We start from the raw sequence: 17,562 nt of genomic DNA, 5'->3' as shown, positions 1-17,562 counted from the left end.
CAGGGAAAATTTCGACAATGAATATTGAGAAAAGAGCATTACAACCTTAAAAAATGAGGTGTACATGCAGTAAAGTGTGTACGTCTTGTGTATTTTGGTGCATTTTCATATGTGTATACACTTAGGTAAGCACCACCTAAATCAAGATATAGAACAGTTTAGCACTCCAGAAGGCTCTCTCATGTCCATATCGTTAGTAGTCACTTCTCTCCTCCAAAGGTAACCACTGCTCTGACTTCACCAAAGATTATTTGTTGTTCTTGAACTTTACATAATGGAATTGTACAGTCTGACTGTTTTGTGTCTGGCTTCTTTTGCTTAACATTATGTTTGTGAGATTCATACATGTTGTAGGAGTAGTTCTTTTTTTATTGTTGTGTAATATTCATTGTATGGCTGTATCATGAAGATAGCATATTTGATTTTAGGTTTCAACTCGGTAAATATCTGGTTGAAAATATAGGCAGTCCTCCCCAAGAGATTTAATAGCTGCATTAGAGATTATATTATTTTAAAAATACTATTACCTGAATTCCTGGTAATACTAAATTTGGAATTGTAGCTGCTTTTGTTTTTTTTTCGTGTGAAGAAAGTCTTGGTTGATATTAGTTAAATCTGGATGGTTACACAACTCATCTACTTTATTTTTATTTGTTTTTGTAGACAGTTTTGCTCTTATTGCCCAGGCTGGTATTCAGTGGCACAATCTCAGCTCACTGCAACCTCCGCCTCCTGGGTTCAAACGATTCTCCTGCCTCAGCCTCCTGAGCAGCTGGGATTACAGGTGTGTGCCACCACGCCCAGCTAATTTTTTGTGTTTTTAGTAGAGACAGGGTTTCATCATGTTGGCCAGGCTGGGCTTGAACTCCTGATCTCAGGTGATGCACCTGCCTCGTCCTCCCAAAGTGCAGTGATTACAGGCGTGAGCCACTGCACCCGGCTGCATCTACTTTATTATCAGTATTTCTGAGTGTGTTTAATTCCATTCAGTGAATGCTGATCTTTAGTATGTTAAATAATTTTTTAAAAAGAAAAATGTGAGTAGAGTACCATCTCAGTTCTTTTAAATTGAACTCTTTTATTTCTTGTTTTATACTTTCTTTTGATTTGATTGCAATATATTTACAAGTCCCAAAATTCAAAAAACACAAAAAGATACAAAAGTTCCCCATTCTAGAGGTAGTTAGTAATATCTATGTCTTGTGTATCATGGAAATATTTCATGTATACACAAGCGAATATGCACATACCCTTTGCCCCTCTGTTTTTACGCAAATGGCAGTATGCTTTATATGCATTGTACCACATCTTGCTTTTTGATTTATATCTTAGCAATCATTTTGTCAGTACATAAACAGTTTCTTTATTCTTTTTTTTTTTTTTTTTGAGACAGAGTCTGGCTCTGTCGCCCAGGCTGGAGTGCGGTGGCTGGATCTCAGCTCACTGCAAGCTCCGCCTCCCGGGTTTACGCCATTCTCCTGCCTCCGCCTCCCAAGTAGCTGGGACTACAGGCGCCCACCTCGTCGCCCGGCTAGTTTTTTGTATTCTTTAGTAGAGGCGGGGTTTCACCGTATTAGCCAGGATGGTCTCGATCTCCTGACCTCGTGATCCGCCCGTCTTGGCCTCCCAAAGTGCTGGGATTACAGGCTTGAGCCACCGCGCCCGGCCTCTTTATTCTTGTTTTTTATAGCTACATAGTATTTCATTGTTTGGCTGTACCACAATTTACTTAACCATTCTCTATTAATGGACATTTGAATGGTTTCCTGCCTCTTTCTGTTAAAAGCAGCACTGCCACATCTCCTTAGTTCCTAATATTGGAATTTTGTCTGAGAAGTTCTTGGGAACAGTATTAGGGACACACATATTTTCCTATTCTTAAACTTTTCTCCGTGTTAATTTGAGCAAATTCTGGAGTGAGGGACATGGATGTTATAAATTGCAAAATAGTTTCAACCTTTAAAATAGCTATAATATTTAGCTATCATCCATATGACTGCAAATTCTATAAAGGCAGGTTATGTGTATATATATATGAATAAAATGGGATGGGTGGGAATTATGTGGAAAGGAAAAGCATGTTCCTTAGCTAGAGCAAGCAGCTGCAAATTCTTTGTTGCCATCTGAGAATCTGGGTCTAAAATTGCTTAATCTTTAGGATTTTTTCTTTTTCTTTTCTTTTTTTTTTTTTTTTTGAGACGGAGTCTCGCTCTGTCGCCCAGGCTGGAGTGCAGTGGCTGGATCTCAGCTCACTACAAGCTCCGCCTCCCGGGTTCACGCCATTCTCCTGCCTCAGCCTCCTGAGTAGCTGGGACTACAGGCGCCCGCCACCTCACCCGGCTAGTTTTTTTTTTTTTGTATTTTTTAGTAGAGACGGGGTTCCACCGTGTTAGCCAGGATGGTCTCGATCTCCTGACCTCGTGATCCGCCCGTCTCGGCCTCCCAAAGTGCTGGGATTACAGGCTTGAGCCACCGCGCCCGGCCTTAGGATTTTTTCAAGTGAAATTAGAACTATCCTTTTACTTTGTCTTCATAATTACTGTTTTAAATAGATATATAGTACTCATTCTTGTTCCTGTAACATATTTTGTTAAATCATTTTTTCTATCATTGAAAGCTTTAGTTGTTTCCAGGCTTTCCTAGTATAATTAACTCAGCATTAACTCAGCATTGGGCAGACTTGTTTAAGAAAAAATAGTTTGTTGTTGTTGAGTCTGAGTTACAGGAACATTCTGTGGCTTTTACTGTGGATTCCTATATTTTCTTCAAGGAATACAATATCACAAACAATGTATTAGTGTACTCATGTCATCATAACATTGACAGATTTAGTTACTATAATTATTAAAATGTATTTTTCCTGGACGGATGCGGTGGCTCATGCCTGTAATGCCAGCACTTTGGGAGGCTGAGGTGGGTGGATCACCTGGGGTCAGGAGTTCAAGACCAATCTGGCCAACATGGTGAAACCCCGTCTCTACTAAAAATACAAAAATTAGCCAGGCGTGGTGGTGCATGCCTGTAATCCCAGCTATTTGGGAGTCTGAGGCAGGAAAATCTCTGGAACCTGGGAGGCGGAGGTTGCAGTGAGCCAAGATCGCACCATTGCACTCCAGCTTGAGTAACAAGAGCAGAACTCCATCTCAAAAAATAAAATAAAAATAATTATTTTTCCTCTAGTAGGTATAAAAGAATGTGTTTTGTTTTACTTCATGTGTATTTCATTTATATCCTTATTTTTTTGAGATGGGGTCTCCCTCTGTCACCCAGGCTGGAGTGCAGTGGCGTGATCTTGGCTCACTACAACCTCCGCCTCCCTGGTTCAAGCAATTCTCCCGCCTCAGCTTTCCAAATAGCTGGGACTACAGGCCCATGCTGCCATGCCTGGCTAATTTTTTGTATTTTAGTAGAGACGGGGGTTTCACCATGTTGCCCACACTGGTCATGAACTCCTGAGCTCAGGCAATCCACCTGCCTCAGCCTCCCAAAGTGTTGGGGTTACAGGCGTTAGCCACCGTGTCCAGCCTATATTCATTTTTTAATTGACAGAAATTGTATTTATGGTATGCAACATGTTTTGACATATATATACGTTGTGAAATGGCTAAATTGAGGTAGTTAACAAATTCATACCTTACGTACTTATGTGGTGAGAAGAATTAAAATTTAAATCAGGCGCAGTGGTGTGCACCTCTAGTGCCAGCTACTTGGTAGGCCGAGACCTCAGGAGGCTTGCCTGAACCCAGGAGTTTGAGCCTGTAGAATGCTATGATAGCGCCTGTGAATAGCCACTACAGTCTAGCCTCGGCAACATAGCAAGGCCCTGTCTCTTAAAAAAATCTGCACAGCAATTTTCAAGTATAAAATACATTGTTGTTGCCTATAGTCACCATATTGTACAATATATCTCTTGAATTTATTGCCATATATTTTTGATTACTAGCTTCTCAGGGCTTAAAATATTAACATAGTTTTAATTCTAATGGTCACAATGAATTCACCTTTTATATTGATTTTTTTCTTATGCAGGAAATTCTTGGTGCATCACTTTCTGCACCTTTAACATCGTACAAGGTGATCTATGTTCTCCCAATGCTGACTATTAAGGAGGATAAAGGTAAAGAGTTTATTTATTTCTAGAAATATTTTGGTAATCACGTGTTGGTTCTAGTTATTAATTCCACACTTTGTTTTATAGGCACTGGTGTGGTTACAAGTGTTCCTTCCGACTCCCCTGATGATATTGCTGCCCTCAGAGACTTGAAGAAAAAGCAAGTGAGTATCTGAGTTTCATGTTTGTATTTTGTCCTCACCATCTCATTGCTTAGGTACTGCTGAACTACACTGTGGGACTAGGCTAAAAAGCTATGCATTTATCTTTAAACTGCTACCTCTAACTTGTTTCTTGATGTTTATATATTTTCTGTGGTTTGATTTTAAATATGTTTCACAGAATTTTGAAAAAGTTTTCTGATATTCACATTTTCTTTGAAATCTGGCATATGAACCTCAATTTAAGTGATAGGTGTATGTCTATGTACATTTTTGCTTTTGACTCTACAGTTTCATTTAGGCTATTCACTATAACTTTAGCTATTAAATGTTTGAAGGTTATGGATCCCTTTTGAGATATTCGGTAAAGGTAAAAATTTGCCCTCTATGGAGAGGAGAACAAATAATAGTTTTAAGAAAGTTTGGAGGTTACTTCTCTCAATGATTCTACCAGCGAAGTGTTGATCATTAGTGTTAACTTGCAAATTTTTCTGTAGGCCTTACGAGCAAAGTATGGAATTAGAGATGACATGGTCTTGCCATTTGAGCCGGTGAGTACATAGATAATTCAGAATATTCACATCCATCTCTTTATCAGAAAAAAAGAAGAGCTAACATGTTTTCCTTGTAACAAAATTAATTGGTGGAGTATGAAAATAAGAGAGAGAGAGTTTGCTTAAGGATTTACTCACTTTAATTTGATACCTGCTATGGTAGATAAGAGCAAAAGGAAAACTAACAAGCATTTTCTTACTACCTGGCCCCTGCAGTTCAGAAACAAATAGCTTTTTAGCATCTCCAGTTTTATAGTAGCTTGCTTTGCTAGTATGATCAGTTTCCTGGCTTCTAAAGACAAAATTTTGCCCTTTTCATGAATGTTTATTTGTAACCATAATAACTTTAACAAAATCCTATACAACTCTGTTTTATGTTTCTTTTATTTTCATGTTAGTGTCTATAGAAGAAAAACTTTTAAATTACTAGCAAATGATTTTCATTTCATGAAAGATCCAGAGGAATTAATGTAAACCGAAAGCATAACCATCCATGAAACTAGTTGTTTACATCAGCAGTCCCCAACCTTTTTGGTGCCAGGGACTTAATTCGTGGAAGACAATTTTTCCATGGACCGGCAGGGTGTGGTAGGGGAATGGTTTTGGGATGAAACTGTACCACCTTAGATCATCAGGCGTTAGATTCTCATAAGGAACATGCAACCTAGATCCCTCCATGCACAGTTCACAATAGGGTTCATGCTCCTATGAGAATCTAATGCCACCCATGATCTGACAGGAGGTGAAGCTCAGGGGGTGATGCTCGCCTGTTGCTTACCTCCTGCTGTGCAGCCTGGTTCCTAATGCCACGGACTGGTACCAGTCCACATCCTTGGGGTTTGGGACCCCTGGTTTATATCATTTTGCTAGTTTCAGCATGAATTACTTAGATAATTATATGCCAGTGGAGGATAGAATGCTGGGAAAGGTGTGTGTGGTGGGGGAAGGGCATTGAGGTTGTTGATACACAGAGTATGGGTATGCTGTGTGTATATTCCTGTGGAGAGTAGGAGGACAAATTTACATCTGGAAGTTAGTCACTCTGTGATTACTTAATGTGTGGCAGTGTCATAATGACATATACAATCTGAAATGACTTAATTGTACATTAGAGGCAAAAGGACTTGTGCCCTATAGACCTGTGTGTTCAGTCAGTGTGAACATGTTTCTGATTGCTGTTTGCTGCAGGTGCCAGTCATTGAAATCCCAGGTTTTGGAAATCTTTCTGCAGTAACCATTTGTGATGAGTTGAAAATTCAGAGCCAGAATGACCGAGAAAAACTTGCAGAAGCAAAGGAGAAGTTATATCTAAAAGGATTTTATGAGGGTGTAAGTAATAATTTTTTTTAGTTTTTATTTGATTTACTTCATGCTCTGTGATTTTCTTAATTAGAAAAAATGTAGAAAAATTTAACATAGTTTCAACTATACATTGATTTGAGAGCTTAATATGAGAATGTATTCTATTTCCAAATTTCTATTTTTTGTTTTTGTCATGTCCTTTGCCTAAAAGCATTTTCAGAAATTCTTTTTTGTGGACTCTAGGAATCTCTATGGAGTGAATTTCTTGACACGATATTTCAAATTAGTTCATATTATGAAGTAAACTTCAAAGGTTTATTGAATGGCGAATTCCTGGTCCCTTTTTTGCTCTTCTAGTTAGGGAGTTCATATTTTAGATAAGCAGTTTTATCCAGTCCATTAGTTTATTTATTAATGTCTACTAAATGCCAGGTGAGTCCAATAAACATGTTCTGAACCATTCTTTTCTCCTAATTGTACATACGGTAATGTGGTTTACATTTCCATGGAAAGAAGGCTAGGCTAGAGAACATAAAAATCCAGACAAGTTGTTAGGTGCTTCAGATTCAAATGAAGATTTTTAAGAACATCAACAAGAATGTTTCTTAGTTTTAGCTTTCCTACATTTTTCTGGATAACCAAGAATTGGTTATGTATCTTTTTTTGAAGTGACACATATTTTGAATGATGATAAAAGCCAACACTTTTGCAGCACTTATATATTAATTTACTTAATTCTGAAAATAACCCCATTCTGAAGTAGGCACTCTTATCCCCAATTTACAGATGAGGAAATGGAGGCACAAAGAGATTAACTGATTTACTTGAGATAGCCAGATAGTTAGCCAGTGGGAACTGGGATTCAAACTAGGTAGCCTGGATCTGGGATTTGCGTGTGTGTGTGTGTGTGTGTGTGTGAGAGAGAGAGAGAGAGAGATGGAGTCTTGCTCTGTCACCCAGGCTGGAGTACAGTGGCACGATCCCAGCTCACTGCAGCCTCCAACTTGAATCTCTCCAGGTTCAAGAGATTCTCCTGCCTCAGACTCCCGAGTAGCTGGGACTACAGGCGCGTGCCACCATGACCGGCTAATTTTTGTATTTTTAGTAGAGGTGGGGGTTTCACCATATTGGTAAGGCTAGTCTTGAACTCCTGACCCCAAGTGGTCTGCCCACCTTGGCTTCCCAAAGTTCTGGGAGTATAGGCTTGAGCCACTGCACCTGGCCAGATTTGTGTTCTTTTTTTTTTTTTGAGACGGAGTCTCGCTCTGTCGCCCCGACTGGAGTGCAGTGGCCGGATCTCAGCTCGCTGCAAGCTCCGCCTCCCGGGTTTACACCATTCTCCTGCCTCAGCCTCCCGAGTAGCTGGGACTACAGGCGCCCGCCACCCCGCCCGGCTAGTTTTGTATTTTAGTAGAGAGGGGGGTTTCACTGTGTTAGCCAGGATGGTCTCGATCTCCTGACCTCGTGATCCGCCCGTCTCGGCCTCCCAAAGTGCTGGGATTACAGGCTTGAGCCACCACGCCCGGCAGGTTTTTGTTCTTAATCACTACACTCATTAAATATAACTTTATAATGTTGGATTAAATAGATATTGAAGTATTTTGGTATGTTAGAGGTTTAGAATGTCAAAAGAGAATGCATGTCTTTTCCACCTAAGATAGAAACAATTTGAGAGAAATGTAAGAATCATGTAGATGAAAATAAGAGTCATGTAGGTGAAAATATCTGCTTTATTACCAAAGAAAGCTGGAAGAGGATTGAGGCTTAATTGATGGCAACAATGGATAAGCTAATACTTTGCCCTAGAATGTAATTGGCTTACTGAGAAAAAGAGGTGAAAGAGTAGGCCTCCTTAGAGGAGCAAACTTTATCACATGGCCAGGCAAAGAATACTCACTTGCAGCAGGTGGGGTTAGAAAGAGGAGCCTAATGAGATGAAGCCGAATATGCTTCGTTCCTTCAGAAACCGCCAGGAATGAGGTGAGTGAGTGTAGTTGAATTCTGTCCATGTGGAAACTTAAGAAGAAGTGAAAGTCAGTATTCCTTCCTAATCATGCTCACACTAGGTATCTCAGTGATACCTAGTGAGGTGGGTATCACTGACAGAATGATAAGTGTGTTATAAATATTAGTTATCCATGCTATACCAAAATGAAAACTTATTATAAATGTGATAAATTTCATACTAAAAATATTTTGGTGGGCAGAAGCAAATTTAGTTACAGAAAGTTAGGGAAGAAACTCAAGGCAGATTCTAACTGTTTTATATGTGTTTTTCTCCCTTCTCATCCTTTTAGATCATGTTGGTGGATGAATTTAAAGGACAGAAGGTTCAAGACGTAAAGAAGACTATTCAGAAAAAGATGATTGACACTGTATGTGATAGGCTATGCTCTGAAGGCTGTTTTAGGAGAGCTGTTAGTTAATAGACTTGACAGTGTTATTAGCAGTGAGTTCTACAGTAGAACCTGCAGCTATAATACAGATATCATATGGTTTTAAGGCAGAAAATAGACCTATTTAGCAATTCATTTAACTTGAATATCCCATCTATAATGTTGATAAAGGTAGTGTTCTAAAGTTGATGTGTGCATAGCATATACAGAGAACTTTGATGGTATTTCTGGCAGTGGCCATTTTAGATACTGGTAGTTACAACCCTTTCTTTCTCTGGTGTTTTTTACTGTCATCCTCCTCTAATCCCTCCATTTTTGTTATAACTCTCTTCTATTTAGCTGAGTTAACCCTTTACATTTTTATTTTTGACAACTTTGTATACCCATAATATAGAGAGACAATGGTCTGTTAGGCTTATTGAAATAAAAAAGCAGCAATTTCCTCATCACTTTTCCATAATTTAAATTTCTTTTCCTTGGGACGGGTAGCATTTAACCGTTTTAGTATTGATCTCCATCTCTTTTTTTTGAGATGCAGTTTCGCTCTTATTGCACAGACTGGAATGCAATGGCCCTATCTCAGCTAACTGTAATCTCTGCCTCCTGGGTTCAAGTGATTCTCCTGCATCATCCTCCTGAGTAGTTGGAATTACAGGCACGAGCCACCATGCTGGATAATTTTGTATTTTTAGTAGAGATGGGGTTTCTCTGTGTTGGTCAAGCTGGTCTCGAACTCCTGACCTCAGGTGATCTGCCCGCCTTGGCCTCCCAAAGTGCTGGGATTACAGGCGTGAGCCACCGTGCCTGGCTGATCTCCATCTCTTGCAGATATCTGATCTAAATGCTTGTAATGTGATTTTTTTTTTCATGGTTAGGTATCAGCCACTAACCTCCTACTCTTGGAAGGAGTAGGAGGAAGATCAAGGTTACACTCTTCCCCCTACTTTTTGTTTTCTCTAACGTCCCACATTTATTGGTATATACTACTCCATGCCCTGTCTTCTCCATACACTGTAGTTATAAAAAATGTTAGATCAATAGTTATTATTTACATTTTTGAGACATGGCTCATACATAATGTAGTGTACAATAATTTTTCATCCTTAGCCCTTGGTTTTCCCCAGGATTAATAATTATGTTTATTTTTTAAAAATTCTTAATTTAAAATATACTTATCAGTACTCCATTTCTCAACTCTTTCCCAACTGTCTGTTTCTTTCCTTACTCAGTTCAAACACATCAGTGTGCTTTCAGTTCCACTCAGAGAAAGCTCTTCCAGAGCTTTCTGGCTTTAGTCTGAACTGGTTGCTTACTGTCCTGATGCGCAAATCTTGGATGTCCCTCCACTGCTACTAAGAATCCCCTTTGCTCCTCTTGAGCTGGATCTCCTGTTTCCTTAATCCCATTTCTATGTCCTTCTTATATTCTTTCTTACTTTGGTGAAGCTCTGCCTCTGATAGCTTTTCTGATAAAGGGTACCTGGAAGGTAAATTGTTATGACTTTTCAAGTCTGAAATATGTCTTCTATCTTTATATTGGATTGCCTGGGTATAGATTCTGGATTGGAAATACTTTTCCCTTAAAAACTTGAGGGTATTACCTCATTGTCTTTTGGTTCATTGATGGTATTAAGAAGTTGAAAACTCTTCTGGTAGTGACTGATGTTTTTGTAAGTAACTTGTTTCCTCTGACTTTGGAGGCTTATATAATCTTTTTTCTCACAATATTCTGAAATTTCATGATTTGCCTTGGTGTAGGTCAATTTTCATTCATCCTACTGGGTGCTTGGTGGGCTCCTTCAGTCTGGAAACTTGTGTACTTCAATTTGGGCCACACTTCTTGACTTTTTTCTTGATTATTTTTTCTTATTCTCTATTTTCACTTTTTGAATTCCTGTCATTCAGATATTGAACCTCTTAGATCCTGGCAGTCCTGTTGGTCCTCTTTGTGGGATAGTCCCTCATCGTTTTCTTCCTGAGCGTTTGTTTACTATGTGCTTTTATTTACTATTTGTGTGTGTGTGTGTGAATACAAATTTATAAAAACTTTTTTTAAAGAATCGTTGTATGGAAAATTGAATATGTATCACCCAGATTCAATAATTACTAATTTTGGGCCAGTTCAATAATTCTTGTTTTCTGATTTTTTTTTTTTTTTTTTTTTTTTAAGAGACAGGGGTCTTGCCATATTGCCCAGGCTGTTCTGGCTTTGGGCTCAAGTGATCTTCCCACCTCAGCTTCTTGAGTAGCTGGTACTACAGGCATGTGCCTCCATGCCTGGCTGATTTGTTGTAGGATGATGTTCTTGTTTCATAGACAGGACATCTCTGAGGAAGACTGCTGATATATATTTGGGTGTAAAAGAAATGTTTTTGCATATGGGTAGGACTTGTCACTAGGCTTCACTGGGGGAGGTCTAGAAAGGACCATTTGGGCCTTGGGGACTCCTGGATGTTAAGTGTTTTTTAGTATTTGCTTTTGGGTTTGTTAGATTTCCCTACAGAAGATTCTGCCAATCTCTAGCTCAAATGGTCTAAGTGGCCGGGCGCAGTGGCTCACGCCTGTAATCCCAGCACTTTGGGAGGCTGAGGCGGGTGGATCACTTGATGTCAGGTTTGAAACCAGCCTGGCCAACATGGTGAAACCGTGTCTCTACGAAAAATACAAAAATTAGCTGGGCATGGTAATGTCTGCCTCTAATTCCTGCTATTCGGGAGGTTGAGGCATGAGAATCGCTTGAACCTGGGAGGCGGAGGTTGCAGTGAGCCGAGATGGCGCCACTACACTCTAGTCTGGGTGACAGAGTGCTGTCTCAAAACAAACAAACAAAAAGTCTAAGCAACTGAGCATTTTGGGAGTTGGATGGGAGAAGATAGCTAGGAATGTGTACCAACATCTAGTGTGCTGACTTTCACTTAACTCCCCTATTTTTACTATGATACTTGGAACTTTGTCTCTAGTTCAGAGACTTTCTTTTACCTTTTCTAGAGAATTAGCCTTTTTTTTTTTTTTGGTTCTGGCATAGGTAGGGGCAGTATATGGGGTTCTAACCTCTTATTTTATTTTATTTTATTTATTTTATTTTTCTGTTTTATTTTATGTTATGTTATTTTAATGTTATCTTATTTTTTTACCACTTCCCAGATACCCACTTCTTTAAATGACTTTAGTTGGTGCTCCTCTTTTCAGTCTCACTTATCTCACCTTATCTCTCTCTCTTTTCTTTCTTTCTTTTTTTTTTTTTTCCGGAGTTTTGCTCTTGTTGCCCAGGCTGCTGGAGTGCAGTGGCACAATCTTGGTTGGCTTACTGCAACCTCTGCCTCCCAGGTTCAAACGATTCTCCTGCCTCAGCCTCCCAAGTAGCAGGGTGTTACAGGTATGCGCCACCATGCCCAGCTAATTTTGTAGTTTTAATAGAGACGGAGTTTCTCCATGTTGGACAGGCTGGTCTTGAACTCTTGGCCTCCCAAAGTGTTGGAATTACAGGTGTGAGCCACTGCACCTGGACCTTATCTTTATTTCTAGAGCTATTTAATGCCACCAATTTCTGAGTCTCTTAGAGTTACTGGAGTACAGAGTGGATTACTTTTCGCCTTTTTCTATTATTGTCTTAGGATTTAGATAGCTTTTTAATTTTTGCTAATATATTTGTCATTCATGTTGCTTTTTTGTTTTCAGAATTCAGTTAATATTTTTTCTTCTCTCATTTATTTTGACTTTGTAGGTTCATGCCATTTGTAAAACCCTCTTGTCTTTTTATTGGAATTTTGAGCAGGAGTTAAATGTCTGTTTTTGATCTACCATCTTTAAACCAAAATCCCAGCTATTTAATTTCAGCACGAAGAATTGCATTAAAAACAGAGCAGTGAATCATTTTGTGAATAATAATGCTGAATTTTATTTTTAAAAATTATCCTAGCCTAAAATGTTTAGGATCATCATAGCATTAAGAGAGATTTATGTTTGGTAAGAAATCAAAAGCATCATCAATTTTCATGCTTAAAAGTATTTAGGATCGTAATAGCATTAAGAAAGATTTATATTTGGTAAAAAATCAAAAGCATGGTCAGTTTTCTAGTGGAAATTTTCATGGCACTATAAATCTTTAGTAACAAGATTTTCTGTGTTTAGTCTTTGTATATCCTTTTTTTTTTTTTTTTTAAAGCAGTTTATAAGAAGGATGAAAAGCTGCCATAGGGCTGTGCACAGTGGCTCACAGCTGTAATCCAAACACTTTGGGAGTCTGATGTGGAATACTTGAGCCTAGGAATTTGAGACCAGCCTGGGCAACATAGTGAGACCCCATTTCTATAAAAAAATTAAAAAATTAACTGGGTGGGGTGACATGTGCCTGTAGTTCTAGCTACTCAGGAGGCTGCAGTGTGAAGTAAAAGGGTCACATGAGCCAGGAGGTCGAGGTTGTGGTGAGCCTGATAGCGCCACTTCACTCCAGCCTGGGTATAATAGAGCAAGACCCTATCTGTCAAAACAAAAACAAAACAAAACCAAAAAACACAAAACCCCAGAAAACAGTCATAGGAAGCCTAACCTTCAAACCATAGGATTCGAAACTGCTAACCATCTTCTGTATTTTTTTCCTTTTGTTCACTTTTAGTTTTCACTGAAATGAAATAATCAGTAGGTAGAGAAAGTGATCCACTTGATGAAGATTCATGCCTTTTTAAAAGCAAGTGTTACATAGAAGGAAAGGTAGAAGATAACTGACCCTGGGAAGGCGGGGAAGACATAACGAAAATGTGGGCTTTCAGTTATTGGTGGTATAGCATTTTTTTAAAGTAATTTTTATCCTTGAGGAATGAAGATTGATTTGACATAGTATCTAATATTTGTTTATTTACATTCCTTTAGGGAGATGCACTTATTTACATGGAACCAGAGAAACAAGTGATGTCCAGGTCGTCAGATGAATGTGTCGTGGCTCTGTGTGACCAGTGGTTAGTCTCTTTTATAGCAAGAAAATTCCCCTAGTCAGTGTGCTCATCTTTGACTTAAAAAAATAAAAAATCAATTTGTTCACTCGCAGGTACTTGGATTATGGAGAAGAGAATTGGAAGAAACAGACATCTCAGTGCTTGAAGAACCTGGAAACGTAAGATGGGAGAAAGTGATGAGGGAGGAAAAAGGAGATGAAAAATGTGGAAACAATAAAGTTGAAATGCAACAAACAAGTGAACCAATAAAGATACACTTTGTCTTTTGCTGTTTTCTAGATTCTGTGAGGAGACCAGGAGGAATTTTGAGGCCACCTTAGATTGGCTACAAGAACATGCTTGCTCAAGAACTTATGGTCTAGGTAAACAAACTTGAAATTTTTCTATTTGGATAACTTTACCAGTTACACAGAAAATACACGTTTTTACCTCCCCCCCCCCATTCTAGTGTTTTCTGAATTGAAAGCAAGAAGTTCTCTTTGGATGGTCAGGAAAACTAGGATATAGTCCACTATCATCTACTATGTGGTAGAAGTATGACCTCTCTAATCTGTATAGATTTTATGGTGTGTCTTTTTTATAGAGAGACTTCAAGCTTCAACCATTTGTCTTTTTTTTTTTTTCTTTTTTTGAGACAGAGTCTTGCTCTGTCGCCTAGGCTGGAGTGCGGTGGCGCAGTCTCGGCTCACTGCAACCTCTGCCTCCTGGGTTCAAGTGATTCTCCTGCCTCAACCTCCCGATGGGATTACAGGCAACCACCACCATGCCTGGCTAATTTTTTTTGTACTTTTAGTAGAGACAGGGTTTTACCATGTTAGCCGGTTTGGTCTTGAACTCCTGACCTCAGGTGACCCACCCACCTCGGCCCCCCAGAGTGCTGGGATTACAGGCTTGAGCCACCACGCCCGGCCCATTTTGTCTTTTATCTACCATTTTATTTTTATTAATTATTCAAGAATAATTTAAGAGCTTCCTAAATAAGTAGCTTTGTAAATGTTATAGCCCTCTTCTTAAAAATGTGGATTCTATAGATGAAATGTCTCTTAGGTTCCTCATGCATTACTTTTTATTTTTCAGGCACTCACCTGCCTTGGGATGAGCAGTGGCTGATTGAATCACTTTCTGACTCCACTATTTACATGGCATTTTACACAGTCGCACACCTATTGCAGGGGGGTAACTTGCATGGACAGGCAGAGTCTCCGCTGGGCATTAGGTTGGTAAACAGATAAGGGAAAGGAGCATAATTTGTCAGTAAGGGTTGTGATATTTGATTTACATATTGAAATGTTTTAATAAGATTTATGTAGCAGAATTTTGTCATGATGTTTTTGCTTTTTTACTGTTGAACTGGGAAAAATTAATAGATAGCCCCTTACTATCATCATCTATTCTTCATTCTTGTGGAAGCTGTTGTCCTTGTTTGTTCCTGTAACTACATTAAGAAAGAGATTCCTAATCCATGGTTAGATTCAGGTATTGATTCTTCCAAAGAAATTACATATATGTATATATAATAGTTTGTTTTATTTATTTTCAATGCAGACCACAACAGATGACCAAGGAAGTTTGGGATTATGTTTTCTTCAAGGAGGCTCCATTTCCTAAGACTCAGATCCCAAAGGAAAAATTAGATCAGTTAAAGCAGGAGTTTGAATTCTGGTATCCTGTTGATCTTCGCGTCTCTGGCAAGGATCTTGTTCCAAATCATCTTTCATATTACCTGTATAATCATGTGGCTATGTGGCCGGAACAAAGGTGAATGATAAAATAGGTGTGGACTAGATTTATTGATTGTCAATAGGGGTGTTTTGTGGCTTCAAATATCTAAGAAATTATCGCGGAGGAGATAGTATAGATTTGCCAGTTATGTTCTTTTTCTTACCTTAAATATGTGCTAAAGCAGAAAGGCCACCTCCTATCTGTTGTATCCAGAAATCCACATACCTACCCCAGGCACCAAAGCATGTCATATCTCAGGTGCATTGCTGGTCTGCTAGTAATTCATTTGACCTGTTAAATGCAGGAATAATTCTAGAACATTAGAATTGGAAGGAACCTTCTCTTTAGAGCGGAGAGCCCCAAGGTTCCAGCATTAGTTTTAGTAACATTCTGACTAGAGTCTGTTTCTTCAGAGGAGTCCTTCTGTCCTTTTCCCTCTTTACCCAAACGTGTCTGCTTTTCCCTCTAGTCCTTCAAGTAGCTGAGGAAACAAACCTCTTAGTCTGTTCAAATTTTATGTCATAAAACCAAAACAATTTCTTATGCCTTCTTGTATTTAGAATAAAATTACGTTTTTTCCCTCAAGAATAAAACAAAGATTTTGAAGTAGAGGAATAAAATAATTTTTTTTTTTGAGACAGAGTCCAGACTGGAGTGCAGTGGCATGATCTCGGCTTACTGCATCCTCTGCCTCCCGGGTTCAAGCAATTCTCCTATCTCAGCCTCCCGAGTATTTTTTATTTTTTATTTTTTTGAGACAGAGTTTTGCTCTTGTTTCCCAGGCTGAAGTGCAATGGTGTGATCTCAGCTCACTGCAACCTCCGCCTCCCGGGTTCAAGCGATTCTCCTGCCTCAGCCTCCCAAGTAGCTGGGATTACAGGCATGCACCACTATGCCTGGCTAATGTAGTATTTTTAGTAGAGATGGGGGTTTCACCATGTTAGCCAGGCTGGTCTTGAACTCCTGACCTCAGGTGATCCACCCACCTTGGCCTCCCAAAATGCTGAGATTACAGGCATGAGCCCCTGTGCCCAGCCCAGAGGAATAAAATAAATGTAATGTCGTTCTTACACGACTTGTCATCCAGCGTTATTACTTACCTTGTTTATTTATTTATTTATTTTTCGACAGAGTCTCACTTTGTCATTCGGGCTGGAGTGCAATGGCGCGATCTTGGCTCACTGCAGCCTCGACCTCGCGGACTCAAGTGATCCTCACACTTCAGCCTTCTGAATAGCTGGGACTAGCCACATGTCACCTTGCCTGGATAATTTTGTTTATTTTTTTATAGAGACGAGGTCTCACTTTGTTGCCCAGGCTGGTCTCAAACTCCTGGACTCAAGTGGTCCTCCTGTCTCAGCCTCCCAAAGTACTTGGATTACAGGTGTGACTCTATTGTTTACAATGCATTTTTAGGCAAATTGGGTATCTCAGAAGTATTCTTTACCAATAAGTTGAGTCTTCATTCCTTTGCACCAATTTTTTCACATTTGTTAGGTTTTTAAAAATTACAGCTAAGTAATGACATCAAGAGCTTATTCCAGGTCCTTTTTTTTTTTTTTTTTTTTTTTTTTTTTGAGGCGGAGTCTCGCTCTGTCGCCCGGACTGGAGTGCAGTGGCCAGATCTCAGCTCACTGCAAGCTCCGCCTCCCGAGTTTACACCATTCTCCTGCCTCAGCCTCCCGAGTAGCTGGGACTACAGGCGCCCGCCACTTCGCCCGGCTAGTTTTTGTATTTTTAGTAGAGACGGGGTTTCACCGTGTTAGCCAGGATGGTCTCGATCTCCTGACCTCGTGATCCGCCCGTCTCGGCCTCCGAAAGTGCTGGGATTACAGGCTTGAGCCACCGCGCCCGGCCTTCCAGGTACTTTTAAAATCACTTTTAATAACTCTTTTATGACAGCTTTTGAGGAAGGTCTTTAATATCCATATCTATAGGCAGGGAACTGTACTGAGGAATAAAGAGGAACAAATCATAACCCAAAGCTACCCAGCTAATGAATGTTAGTACAAGTATGCAAACCCAAAGAGACTGGCTCCAGAACTCTTGCTCTCAACCCCCCGTATGATCTCATTGCTAGAATGAATGAATGACATGTACATAGTTCGAAAATTTAAAGAGTACGTAAAAGCAAAAAGTTAAAAGTGAACTTTTACCGTTGCCTGCACACTGCTCTATTTCCCAAAACTCATCATGATACTCTTGGTTTCTTGTGATTTTATATACCAGCATCTGATATCTCTTATTTATTTGTTAGTATATACAAAGGTACCACATTGTTTACACTGTTCTGTCTTATGTTTTCACACACACACACACACACATGCACACACATACACACACATATATATATATATATATATAT

General features: G+C 39.3%; 1 protein-coding gene across 1 annotated transcript in view; it reads left to right on the top strand.

Annotated features, from left to right (window-relative positions):
- The window catches only part of LARS1 (leucyl-tRNA synthetase 1), a 62,437-nt gene that overhangs the window by 13,553 nt on the left and 31,322 nt on the right, over window positions 1–17,562 (top strand). Inside the window, exons 8-17 of the mRNA XM_017872110.1 lie at window positions 4,030–4,117; window positions 4,199–4,275; window positions 4,770–4,823; window positions 6,015–6,155; window positions 8,426–8,503; window positions 13,393–13,478; window positions 13,568–13,633; window positions 13,755–13,837; window positions 14,553–14,691; window positions 15,021–15,233. Coding sequence (XP_017727599.1) covers window positions 4,030–4,117; window positions 4,199–4,275; window positions 4,770–4,823; window positions 6,015–6,155; window positions 8,426–8,503; window positions 13,393–13,478; window positions 13,568–13,633; window positions 13,755–13,837; window positions 14,553–14,691; window positions 15,021–15,233 — 1,025 coding nt within the window. The remainder of the gene's footprint in view (window positions 1–4,029; window positions 4,118–4,198; window positions 4,276–4,769; window positions 4,824–6,014; window positions 6,156–8,425; window positions 8,504–13,392; window positions 13,479–13,567; window positions 13,634–13,754; window positions 13,838–14,552; window positions 14,692–15,020; window positions 15,234–17,562) is intronic.

The sequence above is a fragment of the Rhinopithecus bieti genome, unplaced genomic scaffold (genome assembly GCF_001698545.2).
Source record: "Rhinopithecus bieti isolate Rb0 unplaced genomic scaffold, ASM169854v2 scaffold_757, whole genome shotgun sequence".
NCBI classification, from domain to species: Eukaryota; Metazoa; Chordata; class Mammalia; order Primates; family Cercopithecidae; genus Rhinopithecus; species Rhinopithecus bieti.
The sequence above is the reverse complement of the archived record's forward strand: the minus strand, read 5'-3'. Positions and strand labels throughout refer to the sequence as shown.